Genomic DNA, 21147 nt, shown 5'->3' with positions numbered 1-21147 from the left:
TGAGCCAGTTCCTTTTCTGTGTCCTTGGCCAGCACGGTGTAGCCCATGAGTCTCTTGTCAGAATAATATTTGTGAATGCATAACATAAAAATGTGAGATTACATTGAAATAAAAATGTTGTCCAAATTTTAAAACCAGGTTCCAGGTGAAGAATTAGAATGGCTTGGCTATCTACTGTCAGCTCTGGCAGCCAAGAGACCTTTAAAATCCTCCCTTGGAAGGGAATTGCTTTGTGCTCTATATGAATAGAAGGTGTCCCTTCTATTCATATGGCAAGCCAGCAGCCTCTGTTCAGAAAAGAGCAGACTGCGAGAGCAGTGAAGTCATTCTTCCATCGAAAAAACCCAATTGAACTTTCTCACAGGATCAAGAAGGGGAAAGAGTCACAAATTACCCTCTAACTCAATGTTTACTGAGAACAGCCAAAAAACAAGACTTCTGGAGGGTGTATGCAGAATGAAAGTAGATTCAATATAAAATCCAGGCTAACAAAATAGTAGCAACAGAAATAAGACAATTTTACTGTTTAGTAAGAAAATGACTATTTCTACGCATGCTTGGCTGGGATGTGGGTCACAAATGTACAGGGCAAGAGGACAGAAAAGGCTGCTTTAGGTTTTAGAATTTGTCAAGGATGTGGATAATTCAGAATTGGGGATTTTTTTAATCACATAAAAAGGAAATTACTAGACAAGTGACACTAAATTAAAATGAAAAATTATACTATAGCTTATTTTTTAAAAAGAAACTAAAATAGGGTAGATAGGAAAAGAATTACGTACAAACAGGAACTAGACGCTTAGTCTGACGGGTGCTCAGGGCAAGACCTATTGACTTCAAACCACTCGTCTATGCAGCTAGAAAAGGAAAAAAGACAGCAATAAATGAGATCTCATGCATTTAAACTGATCAGGATTCAAAAATATTTTCCTTTTAAACATGACTACAACTTAGTAGAAAGGTATATCAACATTTTCATTTTAAAATTTCACAAGCTTATGCCAAATACATCTATAATTATTTCTCTCTATGGGTAGGTGACACTGTAAGTTACTATCCTTTAAGCTGTGTAACAGGAAAGATTTTCATGCAGAATTATATTTTATTTTAGTAAAAAGATGACCATTTTTAGAAATCAGTTTTGGTTTAAAAAAAAAAAAGCTGGAGGGAAAGTAGACTAAGGGAGAAAGGGAGACTAAGGGAATCACTGGGCAGATCATTTCTGCCACTACCACTCCCCTTTCCCCGCTCCCAATTAGATTGGGCCAGATGAAAGATGGGAAATGACTGAGCCCAAAGGTGCAGATTAGTAGATCTCTAATAACCTGATGGAAGATCTCTAGTGTACCTATGCTATAATGATCGGTAGAATCATCAGTTGAAAAAGAAAACCTAAATGAAGTCAGAGTAGATGTGGTGAATTTGCTTATAAAATCTGGGCAGAATATTAGATGGTGAATGATCAGTCCAGGGTCTGAGACTCAAGCCAGTGTGCTTCCCACTAAACCACATGGAGCCCTTAGAGCTCTAAAAAGTCCTGCTTCAAACACAACAAGAAGGAACCTCTTATTTTGGGACTTTGCTGCCAACTGGGAGAGGTGAAGAGGTGCACGTATGATGTAACCATCTCATTGTGACAGAAAAAGGAAAGAAGATGGGCATTTTAGGGGAGAATAAAATCCCAGCCCACCCCCAGCAGAGTATCTAGACTGCTAGAAAGCTTGAGGAAAATGGGGACAGTAAATGGCTTTTCTTTTAAAGGTAAAGAGGAGGAAGATGACTTTAATTCCTGGAAAAACTCTAGAAGGTTTTAATGGGGACGGCTGTGAACACCTGGGAGAGGGAAGGTGCTCACTAAGACCTGGTGTGTCTTTACCCAGAACTAGTCATAAGCCCATTTGTACAGGATGTTTGCAGCAGCTGGCAAGGATGCCCATCAGTCTGGGGATGGCTGAACAAGCTGTGGTGCATGATTGTGAAGGAATAAGAAATGACCAGCAGAATACTCTTAGCAAAACCTGGAAGACTTACACGAACTGCTACAAAGTGAAGTGAGCAGTACCAGGAGAACATTGTTCACATTAACAGCACTGTGTGATAAGCACTGTGAATGACTTGGCTATTCTGAGCATAATCCGAAGGACTCATGATGAAAAATGCTATCCATCTCTGGAAAAAGAACTGATGGAGTCTGAATGCAGACTGAAGCATACAATTTCTTTCTTTCTTAAGTTTTCTTCCACAAATGACTAATATAGAAATGTGTTTTACACATTGCACATATATAACCTATATCAGACTGCTTCTCATCTCAGGGAGGGGGGAGGAGAGGGAGAATTTGGAACTCAAAATTTTTACAAAGCTAAAAATTTGTTTTTACATCTAATTGGGGGAAAAGTAAAATACAGGTAAAAAGAACTTGTCATACTGCTTAATCTCATTTCTCATTCTTTGAGGGGAGAAAAAAGGGCGGGGGGGGGGGGGTGTCTTAAATGCTGTAAATAAAGAGAGGGAATGCGGTAGATATAATTTACCTAAACTTTAGCAAAACATTTGACAAAACCTGATGGAAAAGTGGGAGTAATGTAAGCTAGACTCATGGTACAGGGTGGGTGGGAGTGGGTTTTGATGCAAAGGGCATTAATGCTTGGTTAGTGTCACGTGGAAAGGAGATTTAGGTGTGGTGCTCTGTTTAGTATAGGATGTTTGACAGTTGGAACAGACCTTCCACCATTAAAATCAGAAATTCAGAAAATGGAGGCCCTCAGAGGTGGAGTGTCCCTCTCCTGGAAGGTAAACTCTGCTCTGACTCCTCTCCACAGAATAACTCTGCGTGTGTATGCAGAGGATAAAGCTGATGGGGAAAGATAACAAGCAGGAAAACAGCCACCACTGAATGTTCAGTTAGATCTAGGATTCACCATAGTCTCAAACATGGATTCAAAGAAACTCATTTCATGAGAGGAAAAATTGTGACTAGTATGTGTGATGAGCCTAGTGGGATAGGAAGTCAAGAAAGTGACTGAGGCAGGGTGACGGGGACAGCCAGGAAAGGGAATTCCTGAGGATGGGCTAGATTCAACAGCCTCTGAGGGTCTTTCCAAATCTGCAAGTTTCATCTTCATTCATCTCACTGTCCAAGGGCACATCCTGCTTTGCTGGTGTTTCATATGCCTGTCAGTATTTAGTACAATTCAAAGGCTATCTGAGAATTAGCAGTGGGAAAAAGAACACGGTAGAGACCCCACCTCCAAGAAAATGTGGGTAAGAAGCGATGAGACAAGCAGGTATGCACAAGGTACTAAAGGCATCACTGGCTAGACCAGGGATGGGGAACCTGTGGCCTTCTAGGTCCTTGGGTATGGCCCTTTGACTGAGTCCAAGTTTTATAGAACAAATTGTTTTATGAAGGGGTTGTTCTGTGAAGTCTGGATTCAGTCAAAGGGCCGCACTTGAGGACCTAGAGGGTCACAGGTTCCCCACCCCTGGTCTAGACAATGATGGGTAGAGGTGCAGTGAAGGGCAAAATTACTGTTGACAGGAATAATCAATGGAGCTTCTGGACAAGTACACTTGAGTTGAGTCCAGAAAAGCTGAGGCTACAGATGAGAGCAGTGAGGAAAACTTCAAAGGGGGGGAAGGATGCAGGCAAAAGCACCAAGGAGAAGGGGAGATGTCCTGTGGTAGGGCTGACATCAAATTCTGCTGGGTAAAAGGCATTCATGTCCTGGTAAGGGAGAACCATCCATGGGGCATCTGGAGGGAATCCTGGCATGAGATGACAGCTGGGATTAGGATGGTGGCAATGACAGGGAAAGTACCAAACAGAAAGGAGCACATACTGAAGGAGAAACAGCGAGGTGGGGAAACCAGTGGCATTCAGATGCACCCAGCTTCTGGGACAGGTGGAGGGGGGCCAGACTAACTGGGCACCAAGGGAAAGAACTTGATTTTGGACACTCCCCTGTGCGAGAAACACAAGATAAAACCCTCACAGCCATTTTCAGATAAAATACGTGTCATGTCTATGTGTTAAGTAATGATGCTATAAAATTTTAACATGAAATAACTTTCTTAGAAAGTTCCAAAAATGTGACGAGTGTCTTCACTCTTCCCTAACTTTGGAGGAGGGGAGACCAGCCCTCGCTGGCTACACCAGGGCCAAGGTCCGTACCCTTTATGGTAGATGCACAGACAGGGCAGCCGGGCGATTGTGTCTCCTTGCTGCAGTTCTTCCAGGCATATTGCACATTCTCCAGCATCTTTACTTAGCACGTCCTCTAGAGGAAAAAAAGAAAAAACAAGAATTCAGGAAATATACTCTACAAGGCAGGAGAGGCTATCAAAGTCCATGGCGGAAGAGTCTTAAACAAGCCCCAAGCTGGATATCCTTTCACAGACCACAACGTCCTGTCAGCCTCAGGTGGGGCCTCACCTTCACTGACATTCTGTTAGCATTTCATGAATCACTCCAATAGTGGAGTCTCCACCTAACAAACTATGTCACTGCCACACAATGATACATACAAAGGGGTCAAGTTCCCATTTTACTGATAGAAGAACTTCCCAATAAGGAAACACCCTCGACTAATTCAGGCTGACACCTCTCTTTAACCTCAGTCTTAGACTGAGATGTTGAGGGACTTGCCCAGGGTCATCTAAGGTCACACACACACACATACATACACACACACACACACACACACACACACACACACACACAGCCAGCACGTGTCCGAGGTGACTCCGGCCTCTCACTAGTGACGCCACCAAAGTTTTAAAATCCATAATTTCACTGACAAGCTGTACGCTGGCAACAAAAACAAAAGAAACAAGAGTTACTGTTGCAATGAAACAGAAACAAACAGAAAAGAAATTGACATTTATCTTGAGTGCCTGTGCTTAAACAGCTGTGAGGAGAGGCGCCTGGAAAACTCTTATGGCGATTTGGAGAGGAACCTAGAGACACTTTCAAATCAGTGAAACTGGTTGTTACTGTCTAATTAATTTCCTTTCCCTTGATATAGCTGTTTCAGTAGGACTTTAAAAATATCTGTATCAGTCTTAATTAGTCCTTTCTTTGAGTAGAAGAAAGCTCGCTGTCTTCCTGAAATAGTCTAGAAAAAGAAAGAAGCTGAGAGGTATGTGCCCAGGCTGAAGACTGCCTGAGTTAAGGGCAAAGAAGGAAGAAACCCTGGACCACTGGCCATCAGTACAGGAGAGCTGAGTTGTTGTCTTAGCAAGGAAAACAAGATGCAGTGAACTTTCAGTGATCTTATTAACTCATCTGGGTTCAATTATCTCTACCCAAATGATTCCCAGGTCTATCTAGCCAAGCCCTTGTCATTCTCTTGAGGACTAATCCAGCATTACCAATAGCTGGCTGAACATTTTGAACCACATGTCCCAGAGGCCCTTTCCAGGTTACCACCAGCCTTTTAGTCTCCCAGGTTTATAATGAGTCATCCTTAAACCTTTACTCTCTCACGCCTCCATCCAATTGTCATCTACAGCCTCCACCTGTCCCCTTCTCTCCACTTATATGGCCACTTTTTAGATCACCTATCACCTGTACCACTCTAACAGCCTCCTTGGAAGAATACCCTCTGACTTTCCGAAAGCTCAGGTCTGACCCCACTGCTCTTCTCCTGCCTCTAAAGTAACTGGCTCCAGCTCCCCTTTCTAGGCACTTTGCTGCTTCCCTTTATCAAATCTACATCCCAGTCAAACCTGCACACACTTCATTTGGCTCTCAGTGCCTTTTGCAGAGCCCATCTCTGATGGCTGGGACTTGTCTCCTTTCATAATGTCCCCAGCCTCAGATTCCCCCCAACTTCAACACCCATTAATTACTGGCTGTTTCCCTCAATAGAATACAAGCATCTCTAAGGCAGGGATTTCCTTATATTTCTAATTCCTACACAAAGGGCAATTAATCAACTGTTTTATTCTTTTGCCATGGACACTTCAACCATTGTCTAAGAATGCAGATTCCCAAAGCATTCATGTCTTCTTGTCCTACAAGATCATGGTCCATTTCTCCCTGTATTCCCAGAGGTCCATCCAATGTGACTACCTGGACACACATGAAGCAAACAGGGCTGTTCATCATTTCCCTTATTTTGGATAGCTTTCCAATACAAGAAGTAGATAGTCTACTTATCACAGAAATTCAGATTTAGATGGCACCTCAAAGGTCATCTCAAACTCAAAGACCATCCGAACTAGAAGAGGACCTTAGATATCAGCTAATTTAAGCACCTTATTTTATGGAAGAAGAAACTTAAGCCTGAAGAAGTGACAAAATGTGATGATCCTTAAGCATGCCTCCTTCCTACTAAGTGCCTGACAGTGATCCTTCAGCTTCTGATTAAACCCCCAAGATTGGGAAACACCTGACCTCCAGCACTCCATCTTCGGATAGCTCCCTCTACTGGCCAAATATGGCTCCCATCAAATGAAGCTCTTGGAAAGTAAATGGAATTTTGTTGGCTCCTCCTTTCTATGACCTCAATGTCAATGTCTCTCTTGGTCTTGGGGACATAAGTCTTTAAATGAGTTGTTTTTGTGGAAAACAAGTCATTTATTTCCTATTCTTAATTTTAAAAAGCAAGAATCTTTTGCCAAATTCTGTCAAAGTACTTCAAATATTGTAATACACATAACATGTAAGACATATAACAACATATTTGAAGCACTCTGGAAGAACTAAATGACAGTAATGTCCAAAGAGCTTTTAGCCAATGCACCACACTTTGCTCTCCCACTTCCCTTTCCTGCCGTCTCCATTTTAAATCAAGAGCCACCAAAGGATCCACCTGAATTCTGTGTTTTTAATCCCACCTATCCTCACTCCAAAGGTTCAAATGAAAAATCTGAGAATGGAAAGGGAAAGTGAAAATGACAGAATTCTTTCAAACTCACTTCTCCAATCTCTTTAGAAGCACTATACAGATGAGAAGTGTAAAAAAAGTGTACTTGGTTTATTACGTACATTATATGCATATTATTTTGTATGTCACAATATAATATGTATCAAAAGCTGAAAAAAACGTGTTTTTACAGATGTTTTTTATTTCAACTGAACACTGAACTCTTAGAAGTTAAACATACAAAAGTATGAATTGATTTTTACTATCTAACACCAGGCCACCAGCCCGCAGCCAGGGCTATCCCCACTGTCACACCCTGCAAGAAAGAAGAGGGCCAGCCCTTTGTGAGGCAGAGCAAGGGCAGCACTGGCACCAGAACAGAAGCCACTATCTGAACGCAAGGAGAGGAGGAGTGAGTGATGGTCCTATGTCCTACTCTTCTGAGTACTGACTTCCAAACTTGAACATCACCTTAAAACAATGGAAAAATGTTCATTAATAATGAATTCTAAGTCTAAATACTCAAAGACTAGCATCTCCACACGTAAAAACTGACCAACAATGAAGAACAATTTTGTTTCTAATTTATCTTCTGGAAAAAGGAATAGATTCAAGTGATAAAATGATTCTACTTTTAAAAACTGTATCCTATGTACAAAACCCATGTCAGTAAATAAAAATTCATTAACATGACCTGCTTTAATTTCATTCTCACATATATTCCCTTTCACACAGACTGTTAAATTACTTCAAACCCCAAATACTTAATTCAAAACAGCCAGATATGCAAAATTAAAAATTAAAAATGTTTAGCACGTCCAAGCAAATGCCTATATAGTTACTGCAGATCAAGGCAATGTGGAAAAAAAGCCAACAGCCAAAAGTCTTAAATTAAAATATAAAAATATCAAATTTGTTAAGAGGCAGCCAAGAAAACCCCATGCGTATTTCATAACCATCAAGAAATTGAAGCTCAAACACGCCAGCGCATCAATGAGCTCTTCTGCAGTCTACAAAAGACAAGCACTATATTCTGGATTAACATCAGGCATTTTACCTGAAGATTTATTTTTTGATCTTGAACCCTCAATGAAAGCAGTAGAAAACAAAAGCAGCTGAAATGTGAAACATTCCCTAGAAAAACCAAGAATTAAAATAAGTTTACATCATTAGTAAGAAGCAATTATATAAAGAATGAAAATTGGGGGCTCAAGAGAGTTGCGTAAACACTGTGTATTTTTAGGAAATGGACTCCTACATGAACTTTAAGATTCCTTATCCAGATAACCCTCAACTTCTGGGATCCACAGCAGAGCACAAAATCTTTTACTCAAACATCAAGGGGCCCTTCATATGCACTGTAAGAAAGGGATACCTGCCCAATAGCCATGATAGCAACCTGTGCTGCTCATCCGCAAAGAACAATTCCTTAAGCGTATGTAAGAAAAAAATTCTAGGACTCAAACTATTTTCTCTCAAAACTAAGATAGTCAAGACATTCCAGGAGTACTTAACAAACCTGTTTGTACATAGTCATTTGCATGTTAACTTTCCCATTAGACTGTGAGGTTCTGGTGCTTCAAAGTTCATTTAAATAATTTTTTCTGTCTTTCTTTTTTTATCTATCCTTCACAGTCAGACCTAGAAGAGTAACTCCTAAACTCTTCTAGACGAGGTAGCTGGTATCCCCCAAAGCTAAGTTTTCTCATACTATTTCATGGAACCATTTAAAGGAACCATAACGAAAAAAGAACTAGGATACTCAAGGACAAATCAACCTGTCACTTCCTTGTCTTTTTTGGCCTGGTCAGGAACAAGGGTTTTTAATCCAGGGGTCTGTGGATTTGGCTTTTTAAAAAATACATCTCAGATATCTATTTCAACATAATTTGTAATCCTACATTATTTTATTTATGCATTTGGAAGGGGTCTATAGCTTCAGACTGCCAAGGAGTTATAACACAAAAAAGGTTGGGAAGCCCTAGAACCAAGCATTTATTGAGCACCTATAGGCTGTGCTAAAGAAACACTTTACAGATCTCATTTGATCTTAACAACCATGCAGGGAAATGGGTCCTATTACTGTCCTTTTACAATTAGGGAAATTGAAGCTGAGGTTAAGTGACTTTTCCCTGTGTTTTAGAAATCAAGAACTCTTCAGAATTCTTTTAGTTCAAGCCCACCACAACATTTACTACCCGCTTTGAAGATGGGCTTCTGGAGAAAAGGCTAAGAGATAGTTAGTCAGTGTGGTAATGTTGGGCTGAACTTTGGCCTTCCTGATTCCAGGTTGCTAGATTCCAGGGCTAAAACGAATCACTAATGTGCTCAGTGTGAATCACACCCAATCTAGGATCTGCAGCCAGGTATGGCATGATGTAGAAATGTGTTGGAAGGCTTGGTTCTGTCCATCTCTGATACTTAACTAGAAATAACAGCGGTAAATTCACTTCCTCTGCAAGGTGGGCAGGAGAGCTGTCATATCTAACCTTATAAACAAAAGATCTATGAGGAATTTTGCAAACCTCAAAGTGCTATTATAGAGTTTTTATTTCATGGTGTCTTTATTTGAATTCAACTTGGACCAAGCATTTATAAGCACCTAGAACAAGGATGTACAGATTCCCCAACCCCTTTGAAAGAGGGTCAGTTGGGCAAGGGGTGGGGAGGGGACTGAATATATACAGCAAGTCATTACATGAAAGGCAGAGGCTCAGGAAACCATTTAAGAGATAGTAGCTACACTGGGCCTTCAGGGCATTGGCTGTAATACAGACAGGAAGAGTTGGCTAGAGATGGACACAGTCTATAAATGCCAAACAGATATTTGTTTTAGCCTGCTAGGAATGAACCAATCAAAGTTACCAAACAAGGGGATGACATAGTCTGGTCCATGTTTCAGAAATATTAATTTGGAAGCTCTGTGGAGACTGGATTAGAGACTAATCAGCTATTTTAATATTATTATTCCGATAGTCCTGACAAGAGGTGAGAGGAGCAAGCAGACAGGAGACCGTGGTGATGCATCTAGCAATGCCCTCCCTCAAGGAGCCTCCATTCTACCAGACTGGCAGCGAATTAGATATAGAGAGTGAGGGCAAGTGAAGACCCATGGATTATTCTAAGGGTGAGAAGCTGGGTGAATGGAAACCTGGAGCAATCTGGAGGACAGATGGCTTTGGGGGGGAAGACTGTTTGGAATAGGTTGAGATTCAAAGATACTGGGCTAAGTCACTTAGCCTCCCTGATCTACAGTCTGTAGGCGGGGGGGGGGGGGGGGGGGGAAATGGTGTTAGAATTGAGGAGCTCTGAGGTTCCTTTTTAGCTCTAAATTTGTGAAAACTAAAAACTTGAAGATTCCTACAAAGTGAGACTATCACATCCAGTATTTTCCCCTGCTATGAAACCAATGACAGTGATATGCTTCTCTCTCCACTAGCTATTGAAAGAATTAGTGGAGGGAAAGGGAAGAGGTACCTTGTAGCACTGGAGATCTGCAAACATCTCAACAAAAATGTAGAGTGAGTCATTTTTCTGGGACAAAAATTCTAGAAAATTATTTAAATGGTTAACGATTACCTAGAAAAGGAAGTGGATGACAACCCAGAGGTTATGGCTGACTAGCTCCATTTCCTATTTTTACGGGTTACCAACCTAAATTTGCCTAGACTGTAGCAAAGCACTTGAGGAGGCATTTCTTGCTGGCTCCAAAGAGTAGAAAAACAGCCAATGGCTCAAGATTTCATTGGAATGAAGTCTCCAGTAGCATGCCCCAGGGATCTGCATTTGGCCTTTATAAAGATCTGGTCAAAGCCAGAAAAGGTGTAAAGTCAGACTAGTGTGGAAAAAAAAAAAAAACCGAGATGGGAGAGGACCAGATACTGTGGTTGTTGCCTTGGGCTTTTTTATGGAATCCTATCTTCTCAGAATCATGTCCAGTAATACTAAAATGCAGTTGTCAAAACAAATTCATGGTCCCAAGATAAAAACTCCACTTGGTTAGAAATGGCCAGTAAACATAAGGATGCCTTAGTTAAATTAGGGAATTAATTCTGTCGCCTGATCTTTTCAAAGTCTAAGTCAAGGAATGTGCCATACTTCATCCATTGTATAAAGTTTAAATTAATCATCCAAGTCTTTCTATTGGGTAATACTTAAGATGACCAAAAGTGCTTTGAGTTTTGTCCTCTTCTCAGCCCTGACGCCCCAGGCAACCTGACATCTAACAGCCAAGAGATCCTAACCCCATTCACCATAACCTTTGGTGACAACCAATTTGTACAAGGACAAAATACACCCCCAGGTTTGACATTTAAAGCCCTTGTCAGAATTAATATTCATTTTTATCACACATGCTACGATTGAGCCAAAATGCCCTCCTTCACAACATTTCATCTCCAGGCTTTGCATATGCTCTGAGGCCTGGGATGCACTCACTCGTCTTCATGCCTCTGAGAATCCCTAGCTTCCTTCAAAGATCTGCTCAAATACCCTTTTCTACAAACACGAAGGCTTTCCTCATTTTCCCCACCACAATTCAATATATATCATATAAACTTCTAGGTGAACACATTGTCTCGTTCTGAACCAAATTAAGTTTTCAGGACCATCCCATCTCCCCTGACATTCTTGGCACCTAGCGGGCTGAGGCATAGTAGACTAATGTAGACAGCACACCACTAGGGGTGTTAAGGTGGGGGGGGGGGGGGGGGGGGTGACATGTGGTGTCCACTGAGAAGGGTGAGAGTAGGAGAGGCTGGCAGCTCCCCAGGACTGGGCAGGGGAAGAGGAACACAGAGAGACAAGCATCCAGAGAGGCAAACTGGGATAATGGCATTAAGAATGGAAACAAAGACAGTATTACAATGAGAGAAATAATAGGCCAAGATACGCAGGGTGACTGGAGAATTGATGAAAGAGGAAGTCGGGACAAAGACACAAACGACAGTTACTGTACGCACAGCACAAATCTGTCAGACAAATCATTTCAGCAACCTCTTCCAAACAGGTTCTTTTCTAAAATCCTCTGCTTTCCCAGAAGCCTTTTCCTCATTCAGACAAATTCAGTGGAGATTCTACTTCCTAATCATTTCTATCAAACTATTGCTCTTTTCCCATGATAATCACAAAAATACATATATAACACCACCAAAAAAATACTGAAATTTAAAAATGTTAAAAGAGCATACATTTGTATATGGGATTTACATTCAGCATAAGCTTAGATACATGGTTTCTTAACTCCATATAAGTACACGTTATTAATACCACATGGGCAACCAAAAATAGCAACCAAATTCAGAATCAACTTCAAAAATCTCCCGATCGTTTGGCATTCCCTCCTTCAACATTTTTCCTTCCAGTAGCCAACATGTAAGAATGGTGGGAAATGCCAGACCCTAAAGGCAGAGGCAACACTGCACACTGATTATTTTTCTATTGATAAACATAACATATTTCGAAATGTCATCTTGTGAACATTCACCGGCTACTCAATTCTATAAAGCAAAGCAGCCCAACACAAAGATCAATTTGTTAGAAACATCTCCCCAAACTACTCTATTAAATCTGAAGAATAAAGTGTGAGGTCAGTATCTACCAGCAAATCAGCTGTCATTCATACTTTCTCAAACCCCTTGTGGACTTCTATTTGGGCACCCACCAGGAGAGAGTGACTATCTCTACCAAGCAAGGCAGCTGACCCTCTGCAATCTTCTGGATGTCATTTCCTTCCCCACATTCTCTATTCTGGATGGTTCCCCAGGCCACAAGATCGGCCATCTCAAGCCTCCCTACTCATCTGTGATCCAAAGAATGCCTTTTCCTTCTTTAGGGGACAACTACAGGCAACACAGGCTAGCTGGTGGAGTGAACAGAGTACTAGGCCTGAGTCAAAAAAAGGTCTGAGTTCTCATCAAGCCTCAGATCTACCGGTGTGGCCATGGGCCTGCCTCCTCCCCATCTCGTATTTATTGTACAGATTACATACATATTGTCTCCTCTCATTCAATCCAATCTCCTTGAGATGACAGTCTTGTGCTTGTTTCTGTTTTTCTCAAAGCTTTGGATGTAGTAGGCTCTTAATAAATGCTTGCCGACTGCTTAGCAATCTTTTATTTTCCTTGGAGGAAAATGCATTCTAAAGCTCCCAGCCTCTTTAAGTCTAATATCTTAGCTGCTGTGGCTTACAGGTGGAAGCTCAGTGGAAGCTAGTGGGGGATAGGGAAACTGAGGCTGGGGAGCTGCACATCAGGCTCAGTCCAGCATGGATATAATTACAGATGTGTGTCGGTGGTCAGGAAATACCTCGTGGAAAGCAATGATTACTCTTTAAATATTAAGAAAGGTAAGTGAATGATCTGACCTCAAAGGCTGACTACTCCTCTCTACTCCCTCCCAATCCCCCCCACCCCCACCCCCATTCTAGGATTTAAGAAGCAATTCTAAAGAGAAGCATTTTGGGGGCAAAAACGTTTTCTTCCACAGACCCTATGTTACAACTACAGTTTTAAAAAATCAGTTCAAGAATACTGAACATTCAAGCAGAGCTCACAAATTATATATTCTCAAGAAACTGCTCTGTTTCAATGAACTCTTGTTCTTGGTAGAACCCCTGCTTTCCTAAATGTTCTCTGATGTTTGCTCCTCTACTTTAAAAGCACAAAAATTTTAAACGCACAACTATTTTAGAAGAGATACAATCAACTTACTTCTCAAAGATTATCAGTAAAATCAGAGATGGGGGACTGCAACCTACAAAGTACCTTGAAAGCTAGTTCAGACCTGTTCTTCTTAATTGACCTAAGGAGAATTACAGAATTCTGGTACTAGAAGGAACTTTAGAGATCACCTAATTCACTACCTTCTAATTTACTTTTCTACTTCAATCTCCCACTTGGCACCAATTAAAAAAAAAAAAAAGATGTGCACTCAGTCTAAAAAACTCTTTCTATGCTCCCAGCTTGTGACAGGATCTCTGCCATCAGCCATCTCAAAGATTCTCTAAAGACTGATTTTCACTGTGACTCCAGTGAGTGATCTTTTCCATCTAAGTTTCATATTTCCTCAGTGGCAGATCTTATTACATGAAAAACCAAAAAGATTCTTCCAATGAATCTCAGCTTGCAATGTGGGGAGGGATTGGGTTCTCAACTACTGTTCCCATTTTTTGCAGTGGTGATAATATTTATATTTCAGGAATCAGAAGCCAAAGTTTATTAAAAATCTCACCTATTTTGCATACCTTCCCCTAGTTCTTTGAGTCAATACTGGAAGTTCAACAAATAATTTTTTGTTTTGAAATTACTGTTAATAAAAAGTTAGTAATGCTAGCTTTTTCCCTGACAATTTTCCTGTAAGAGAAAACATAGCTGAAAATCAGTACAACCTTCTATGAATCCAGGGTCAAGGTTCCTAGCATGTCCTCTCACCCCAGAAAGCCCAGTCATCCTTTTGGGAAGGTGGCTAATTGACTGACAAATAAAACCTGTTATTGAGTATGAGAAATTCAATGATCTCCACCACAATAAAAATAGAATGTTCCCTCATTCCTAACTGAGCCCTTGCCTTCGGGGTTGGGCTTCAAGAAGTCTGGCTAGCTGGGGCATCAGAAATGTCTCCTTCCTCTCCATTAGCAGAAGTAGCCAATAAAAAAACCTCCATGAGACAACTCTAAACACAGCCCCGGTGGGTAGGATGTTTAAAGCAATTTGTGAGAGTAAATACAGGCATTGTGATTCAGTTCCCTCCCTCTCCCCAGTGGTTGCTCTGTAGCTGGTCAGGTCTTTTTGGACTTCAGCTATCCTTTAGCCTGCCTGCCCCCTACTCTGACTTTCTGGTGCATTCTCTAGTCACTGCAGTGAGTTTGGGGGGGGCGGGGAGGCCAAGGTAGAGTTGACACTGCCAAACCTGTTTCACACTTAGACACAAACTGATTTTTTCCTTAATGGAGCTTAATAGACTTGGAATTAAAAAAAAAAAACCCAACAAAGATTCTCCATCCCTGCCTTAAGGAAAATTTCTAGATATTGAAGTTTCATTAAAGCAACATCAGGTGACCAATAGTGGTGACTCACCATTATAGGTTATCCTTGGCTTTGTTAAACACATCACAAGATGTAAGTCCATTTCGTCTGAAGGTACAAACTTGGAGCACACCGGGCACTTGAAACCTAAAAAGAAAGAAAGGAAAACTATTTTTCTTTTCACTTTTCTGGATCCTGAATTTGAACCTGGTAACTATTCCACATTACATAAAGTAGCATTGATGGAGGTGCTGGCCCAGCATAAATGGAGGTAAAAAAGGGGGACCTTTGACAGGTGAATGTGAGGTAAGGGAGCCAGGGAAACTCAGGAGATGAGGAAAGAGCATTTGAGCACACACAGCTCGGGGCAGGTCAATGGGACTGCAAGGGAGGAATAAAAAAGATCTGAACCTGGCCAAAAACCAAACAGTTCTTTGTCTCCTGCAGACACATGGAATGTGAGGAGAAATAATGTAGATAGGTTTTTATTTTGTGAAAGAAGTGGCCATGCATTATTAGCGCTTCTCCTGACACTGGGCAGCACGGCATTGTCTGGCCTTGACCAGATGACACCAGTTTGAGCTCTCCCCCATTTTATCAGGGGAGGGCGGGATTTCATACTATATACATACTGTGTCATTGCCCTGGTTGGGGTTTGTTTTAATTCTGTGGTTTAAGAAGTATGCAGAGACTACTCTTAAAGAAGGACATTTTAATGACAGATTCAGACACCAGCCACAGGTTTCAAGAAGCATTCTTCAGCCCACAACTCCCCCCCACCCCTAACCCTTTTTAAGGGGAAAAAAATGCAACACAATACTCAATATAGGAAAGGGTCATTTTTACTGATGAGGTTCACTGTTAAAAAGTATTCCAGATAAAAAGCCAGCATCCTTATCAAACTGTAAAACAAATACCAAAAAATTTTTAGGCAATCTAAAAAGAATCCACTACCGAGGGAATAATGAATGTCAAAGAATGATGCAGCACATTGATGAGAAACAGAATTGTTCCAAAATTACAGAAATCTCAATAAGGAGTTAAAATACTGCACCATGACCTTTCACCTCTGTCACCTGACACAAAAAGTTATCTAAGAGGTGGAAACAGTCATGCTTCAAAAGATTGAGTGGGTCTGATTTAAACAGCAATTAACCGCATGAGCTATAATCAAGAAAAGACGTGGAGAAATGGACTGGTCAAAGGCCTGTTAAACATACAACGTGATAAGTGTCAAAAGCTTGTGATATTAATGCCAAATCATTTAAAACAAGTGACTAGCAAAAGTTCATATTATTGTAACAAAAGGGTGTATTAAAAGGCTCACTACACAAGTCAGTATATTCAATTATTGTAATAATTAATTCTCAATAATTCTTACTATCTAATCAGATAATTAGCTAGGGAGAAACAAAGGGTTTACAAAACTGTTTTAAATTTTAAAATAGTAAATAAATTGACTGCTTTATTGAAGCACAACTAAAGCAGACATAAAGTAATTGCTGTTGCTTCCCTCTGGAGCACCGGGTCCTCTTAAGACCAGACCTTCAATATTATCTATCCTTATCTAAAACATATCATTTGTCCTAAGAAGGTGATTATTGTGGTTGTTTTTCTACCATATTTTCAGGTATAAAATTTAGTTGGCCAGGTACGAATTTCCAGGATCACGACTTGCTCTCCTCTGTTAACAATTTAAGCATAAAATTATCCTTGTTCCAGTTCCTGGACAACTCACAGATGCTCCAAGTTCAACAAGGTCTGGTCTACTACACCTTAGCTCTGAGTCGCAGGGATTTCTACCTGGGCAGTACTAGTCCCACTCTGATTTCAGAAATCATAAGAATCAAAGTGGGGAGGATGCTCAGAAGCCACTATCTATACCAAAGTGAGTGGCTTACCTTGCACAGACTGTACCAAAAGGGAGTGACGTAGCTGGAGAATCTAGCCCATCTCTTAGGAGCTGGTAGAAAGCATTCCTGATGTCAGACCCAACCCTGCACCTGCTCTGCTGTGCTTCTCAGGCTACCCATCCTCTTGGGGAGGGAGTGGGGGAAGTAGAACTACTGCAATCACTCCCCCCCACCTTTAACTTCTCCTGGTTGCAGATTAAAGGGACTTGCCAACTATTGTCTGATATCTTAGCCTTCCCTCTCCTGCTTCAATCAACAATAAAGACTGCCTACTACATATTAGGCACTGAACTAGGTAATGAAGAGTCTACACACACACACACACACACACACACACACACACACACACACACACGTATAATAAGTATTGTTCAGTCACTTGCAGTCATGTCTGACTCTTCAAGACCCTATTTGGTGTTTTCTTAGCAAAGACACTGGAGTGCTTTGCCATTTCCCTTCTCCAGCTCATTTTACAGAATAGAAACTGAGGCAAACAGAGTGAAGTGACTTGCCCACAGTCACACAGCAAGTAAGTATCTGAGACCAGATTTGAACTCAGGAAGATGAGGCTTTCTGAATTCAGGCCCAGCACTTCATCCACTGTGCCTCGTAGCTGTCCCAAGCAGTAAGTATAGTGAAGGCAAAATAAATCCAATTTAGTTAAATATGACATAGTCAGAAAGGGAGCATACACCTAGCTGGGGGCATCAGGAGGAGGCTCTGTGTAAAATGAAGTGCTGGAACTGGAAGAGGACACTATGAGAAGGCAAGGAGTTGTATTGGGGGAACAGGAGTGGGCCAGTGAGACACAAAGCTACTGGGTGGAGAAAAGCGTGTGAGGAAGAGGAGGCCAAAGGCTTTATCATCAAAACAAGAGTTTCTATTTGACCCAAGAGGCAACAGGAACCAACGGGACTTAATGAAGAGCAGATGAAGGAAAAGCTGCCCCGAGAAGAGGAAGCTGGAGTAGGGGAGAAATAGCTAAGCCCAAAAGCCAGTCCCTAGTTGAGAGTGGTCCAAGGAGATGAACAGACAATTCTCACCACCTTAGGAAAGAATACCTCAAACCACTAAGAGAAATACAAGTCAAAACAAACCAGCTCAGAAAACTGGCAATTCAGTCACCACCTCAGACACCAAATGGGAATTTATTAAGCACCCATTATTGCCAACGTAAGAAACAAAAGACAGATTTTTTCAGTATTTCTAAAGAAAAAGTTCCCTTATCAGTCAATAAATATTTATTGAGAGCCTACTATGTGCCAGGAATTGTGCTAAGTAATGGCGACACAAACAGGCAAAAGGACAGCCCCTGCAATTCTGTCTCACACATTCTGTCCTCTGTCTCTTGCCTATCTGAAAGGAGGAGAGTCAAATATCCACCACGTACTATGTGCTAAGTGCTGGGGGTACAAAAAAGAGGGAGAGGACAGTCCCTGCCCTTGAGGAGCTCAAGTCTAATGGGGGAGAAATAACAAGCAAATACTTGTACACACAAGCTACCAACAGGATATAACAGGAATAATTAAAAGAAGGAAGGCAACAGAGTTAGGTGAAAGAAAAGGTTTCCTGCAGAAGATGGGAGAAGGGAGACTGACACAAGGAAATCCTTCACGATTGGGAGGACACCCGGTCCAGGTCTAGCTCTGGTGCCAACACACCAAGTGCCAGGTACTGTGCAGACCATTTCCTTCTCCTTTTTCCTTCCCTTCAGGGATATCTGCTTTTTCAGCCTGTTTACAATTCTTTATCTGCCATGATCATATTCCACCTTGGACCAGACTTGCTTGCAAACATACTCACCATTTTCTATGGCTTATCTTGGCATCCTTTGTCCCTAGCACAGCACCTTGCACAAAAGGCAATAAATGTTACATTTTTGTTTAACAGAATTGGGATTTACATTGAAACTTTGGAAACTTCCATTATAATTAATTTAAATAGGTGTTGTGCCAGTCAATCCCCTGCACAGGAGCTGAACTGTGGCATCAAGAGAAGTTCATGCTGGGGGGATGTTAGAAAGACCCCAATTAACTGTCATCCTGCCTCAGACAAGTGATTTCACCTCTAAGCCTCAGACAAATAAGGGAAGGCCATTCTAGGCCAGTGGCAGCCAGGAGGGGAGGGAGTATGTTGCCTGGGGGTGAGGGGCACTGCCAATCACAGGTCCCTGGGCACCTTCCCCCACTCCCCAGAAGGTCTGGATTCAGAGTTCCAAGCTTGAGGTAGGATGAACTCCTTTTCCAGCTCAGTCCAGGCCTCACTAGGGCCAGACTGTAAAGGGACCTAACACAACCACTGCTGGCTAGTTCAGTTCCCTAGGGTGCAGCCTCTCAGGTTATCCAGCCCTTCTTCCTGACTCCCAAGTGTGTCATCATCTCATGATCCAAAATTACTCAACCCTGCTCAGAAGCCCATTCCTTCAAATCCTTTAACAACTGAGGCTAAGTAAGCGACCCCAAGAGGGAAAGTGTAGACAAGCATCTTCCCAAGGAGTACATTTAAAAATTTTATACATACACACACACACAAAGTACAGCAGCACTTTTTGGGGTAGCAAAAAGTTTATCAACAAATTACTCAAGTTATTAATCAGAGAGCAACTAAAAATTGCAGTGCGTTAATGAAATAGAGTATTATTGTGCCACAAGAAACAGCGTTTCTGAATTCAGACAGACATAGGAAACTTGGTGCCCACTCACTATCCTCCCTAAGTCCTAGGATCTTTGGTTGGATTATTTCATCTACTCCAACTAATTAAAAAAAAAAAACCACTACCTAGTGCACAGCAAAGTGTTGTTCTCTCCCATGTTGTCAACCTTTATGACTCTTTATAAACATGATCTTTTCTGAGAAAAACCCTCACTAAAATGAATTTTTCCTTCTAACAAGTTGAGAAAAATCCAAACAAGAAATCAACTGTCTGATAATATAGACATCATCCTCCATATATCTCTCCTGCCGAGAGGAAAAAAATTGTTTCCTCTTCTTTTCTCTGGATTCAAGATCAGTAACTGGAATTTCAACATCATTTTAGAATTTTTTTTAAATTTACATTACAGGTAGTTGTGTATTCTCTTAGTTGCATTCTTACAAATCATATGAGGAACTGAAATTGATGATCACTGGGTTATATGGAAGACCTCTCTAAGTAAGAGGAGGCCCATTAACTCCAAAATCAGATCTTGCAGAGTAGTAAGTAGCATAAACAGTCTGACCCCAGGGTCTTTGACTTCGAAATCCTTTCCTACAACACCACAGAACTTCATCACAAATGCAACTGAGAGGATAAATGAGTGACAGCCCACTGTGAATGATGAATTAGGATGCTGGGGAAGCCACAGCAAATCAATTCATCAATCTCTATGAGCCAAGCACTGTTGTAGGCACAGCTGATAGAAAAACAAAGTTTCTGTCCACTGTAAACAAGTAACAAGTATACACAAAATAAATGCAAATTAACTGGTAGGAAATAAACAAGCTGTTTTCTAGACCTTTTCAAGCGGTATCACATAAGCAGAGCAAGGAAGGAATGTCTCTAAACCTAAGGCCCCAGTCACAGGAAGCAGCCTTCCGGTGAAGGACTTAAAGGGCACCATACAAATGAATGGTCTCCCTGGAATCCTAAGTCTGAGTTCTGGAATTCTGCGACCCACTGAAGGACTAACAGGTACACAATCTCAGGTGAAGATTCTACCTTCCCTATGACAAGTATGAAGATTGAATCTGCTGGGAAGAATTATGTAAATTTGTTACTATCATACCATGCAAACATTTATTTCGGATGGAAAGGGGATAGTAATAAGGCAATCAATATGACATAAAAGACTGATATATTATGATATAAAAAACTGATAATAGGCTTTAGAGGCTGCGGACCTGGGTCTAGATTCTTATCTCTGAGGGGATAAGTCACTTAATCTCTCTTTATCTGTCAAACAAAGGTGTTTGATTAGATGATTTCTAAGGCTCTAAATCATATGATTCTACAAGGTCAGGTAGCTAAACCAAAGACACATAAATACTTGAGCTGCCCTTATCCACACAGTAAGCACATGACTGTGTCTTTGCCTTCACAAAGTGGGGAAGGAGAAGCAAACAGACAGAAATACTGATATGAACCAACCTGTGTTTCTGTCCAGTTAAATAAACCAATGAATTAAAAGGGGTAAGAGCTGATTTTTTTCTTGACTGCAAAACTAACTCAAACCACTAATAATGAATTTTTCTTATGGTTTATAAATTAAATCAGGTGCTCTTAACTTTGTTTTTTAAAAATATTTTCATAAATGTATTACAATATAATTACAATTAATTGTATTATTCTCTGAAAAATGG

The 21147-nt window shown here is 41.0% G+C and overlaps 1 protein-coding gene across 2 annotated transcripts in view; it reads right to left on the bottom strand.

Moving 5' to 3' along the window:
* ZNRF2 (zinc and ring finger 2) overlaps positions 1 to 21147 on the bottom strand; it is a 45893-nt gene that overhangs the window by 7304 nt on the left and 17442 nt on the right. For both annotated transcript variants that reach the window (XM_072651051.1, XM_072651052.1), the window contains exons 2-4: positions 14948 to 15043; positions 4175 to 4280; positions 783 to 857 (exon numbers count right to left, since the gene is read on the bottom strand). In XM_072651051.1, the coding sequence (XP_072507152.1) occupies positions 800 to 857; positions 4175 to 4280; positions 14948 to 15043 (260 nt within the window). In that variant the 3' untranslated portion in view covers positions 783 to 799. The remainder of the gene's footprint in view (positions 1 to 782; positions 858 to 4174; positions 4281 to 14947; positions 15044 to 21147) is intronic.

The sequence above is a fragment of the Notamacropus eugenii genome, chromosome 3 (assembly GCF_028372415.1).
Source record: "Notamacropus eugenii isolate mMacEug1 chromosome 3, mMacEug1.pri_v2, whole genome shotgun sequence".
NCBI lineage: Eukaryota > Metazoa > Chordata > Mammalia > Diprotodontia > Macropodidae > Notamacropus > Notamacropus eugenii.
Note: the sequence above shows the minus strand (reverse complement) of the source record. Positions and strands in the feature narration are given on the sequence as shown.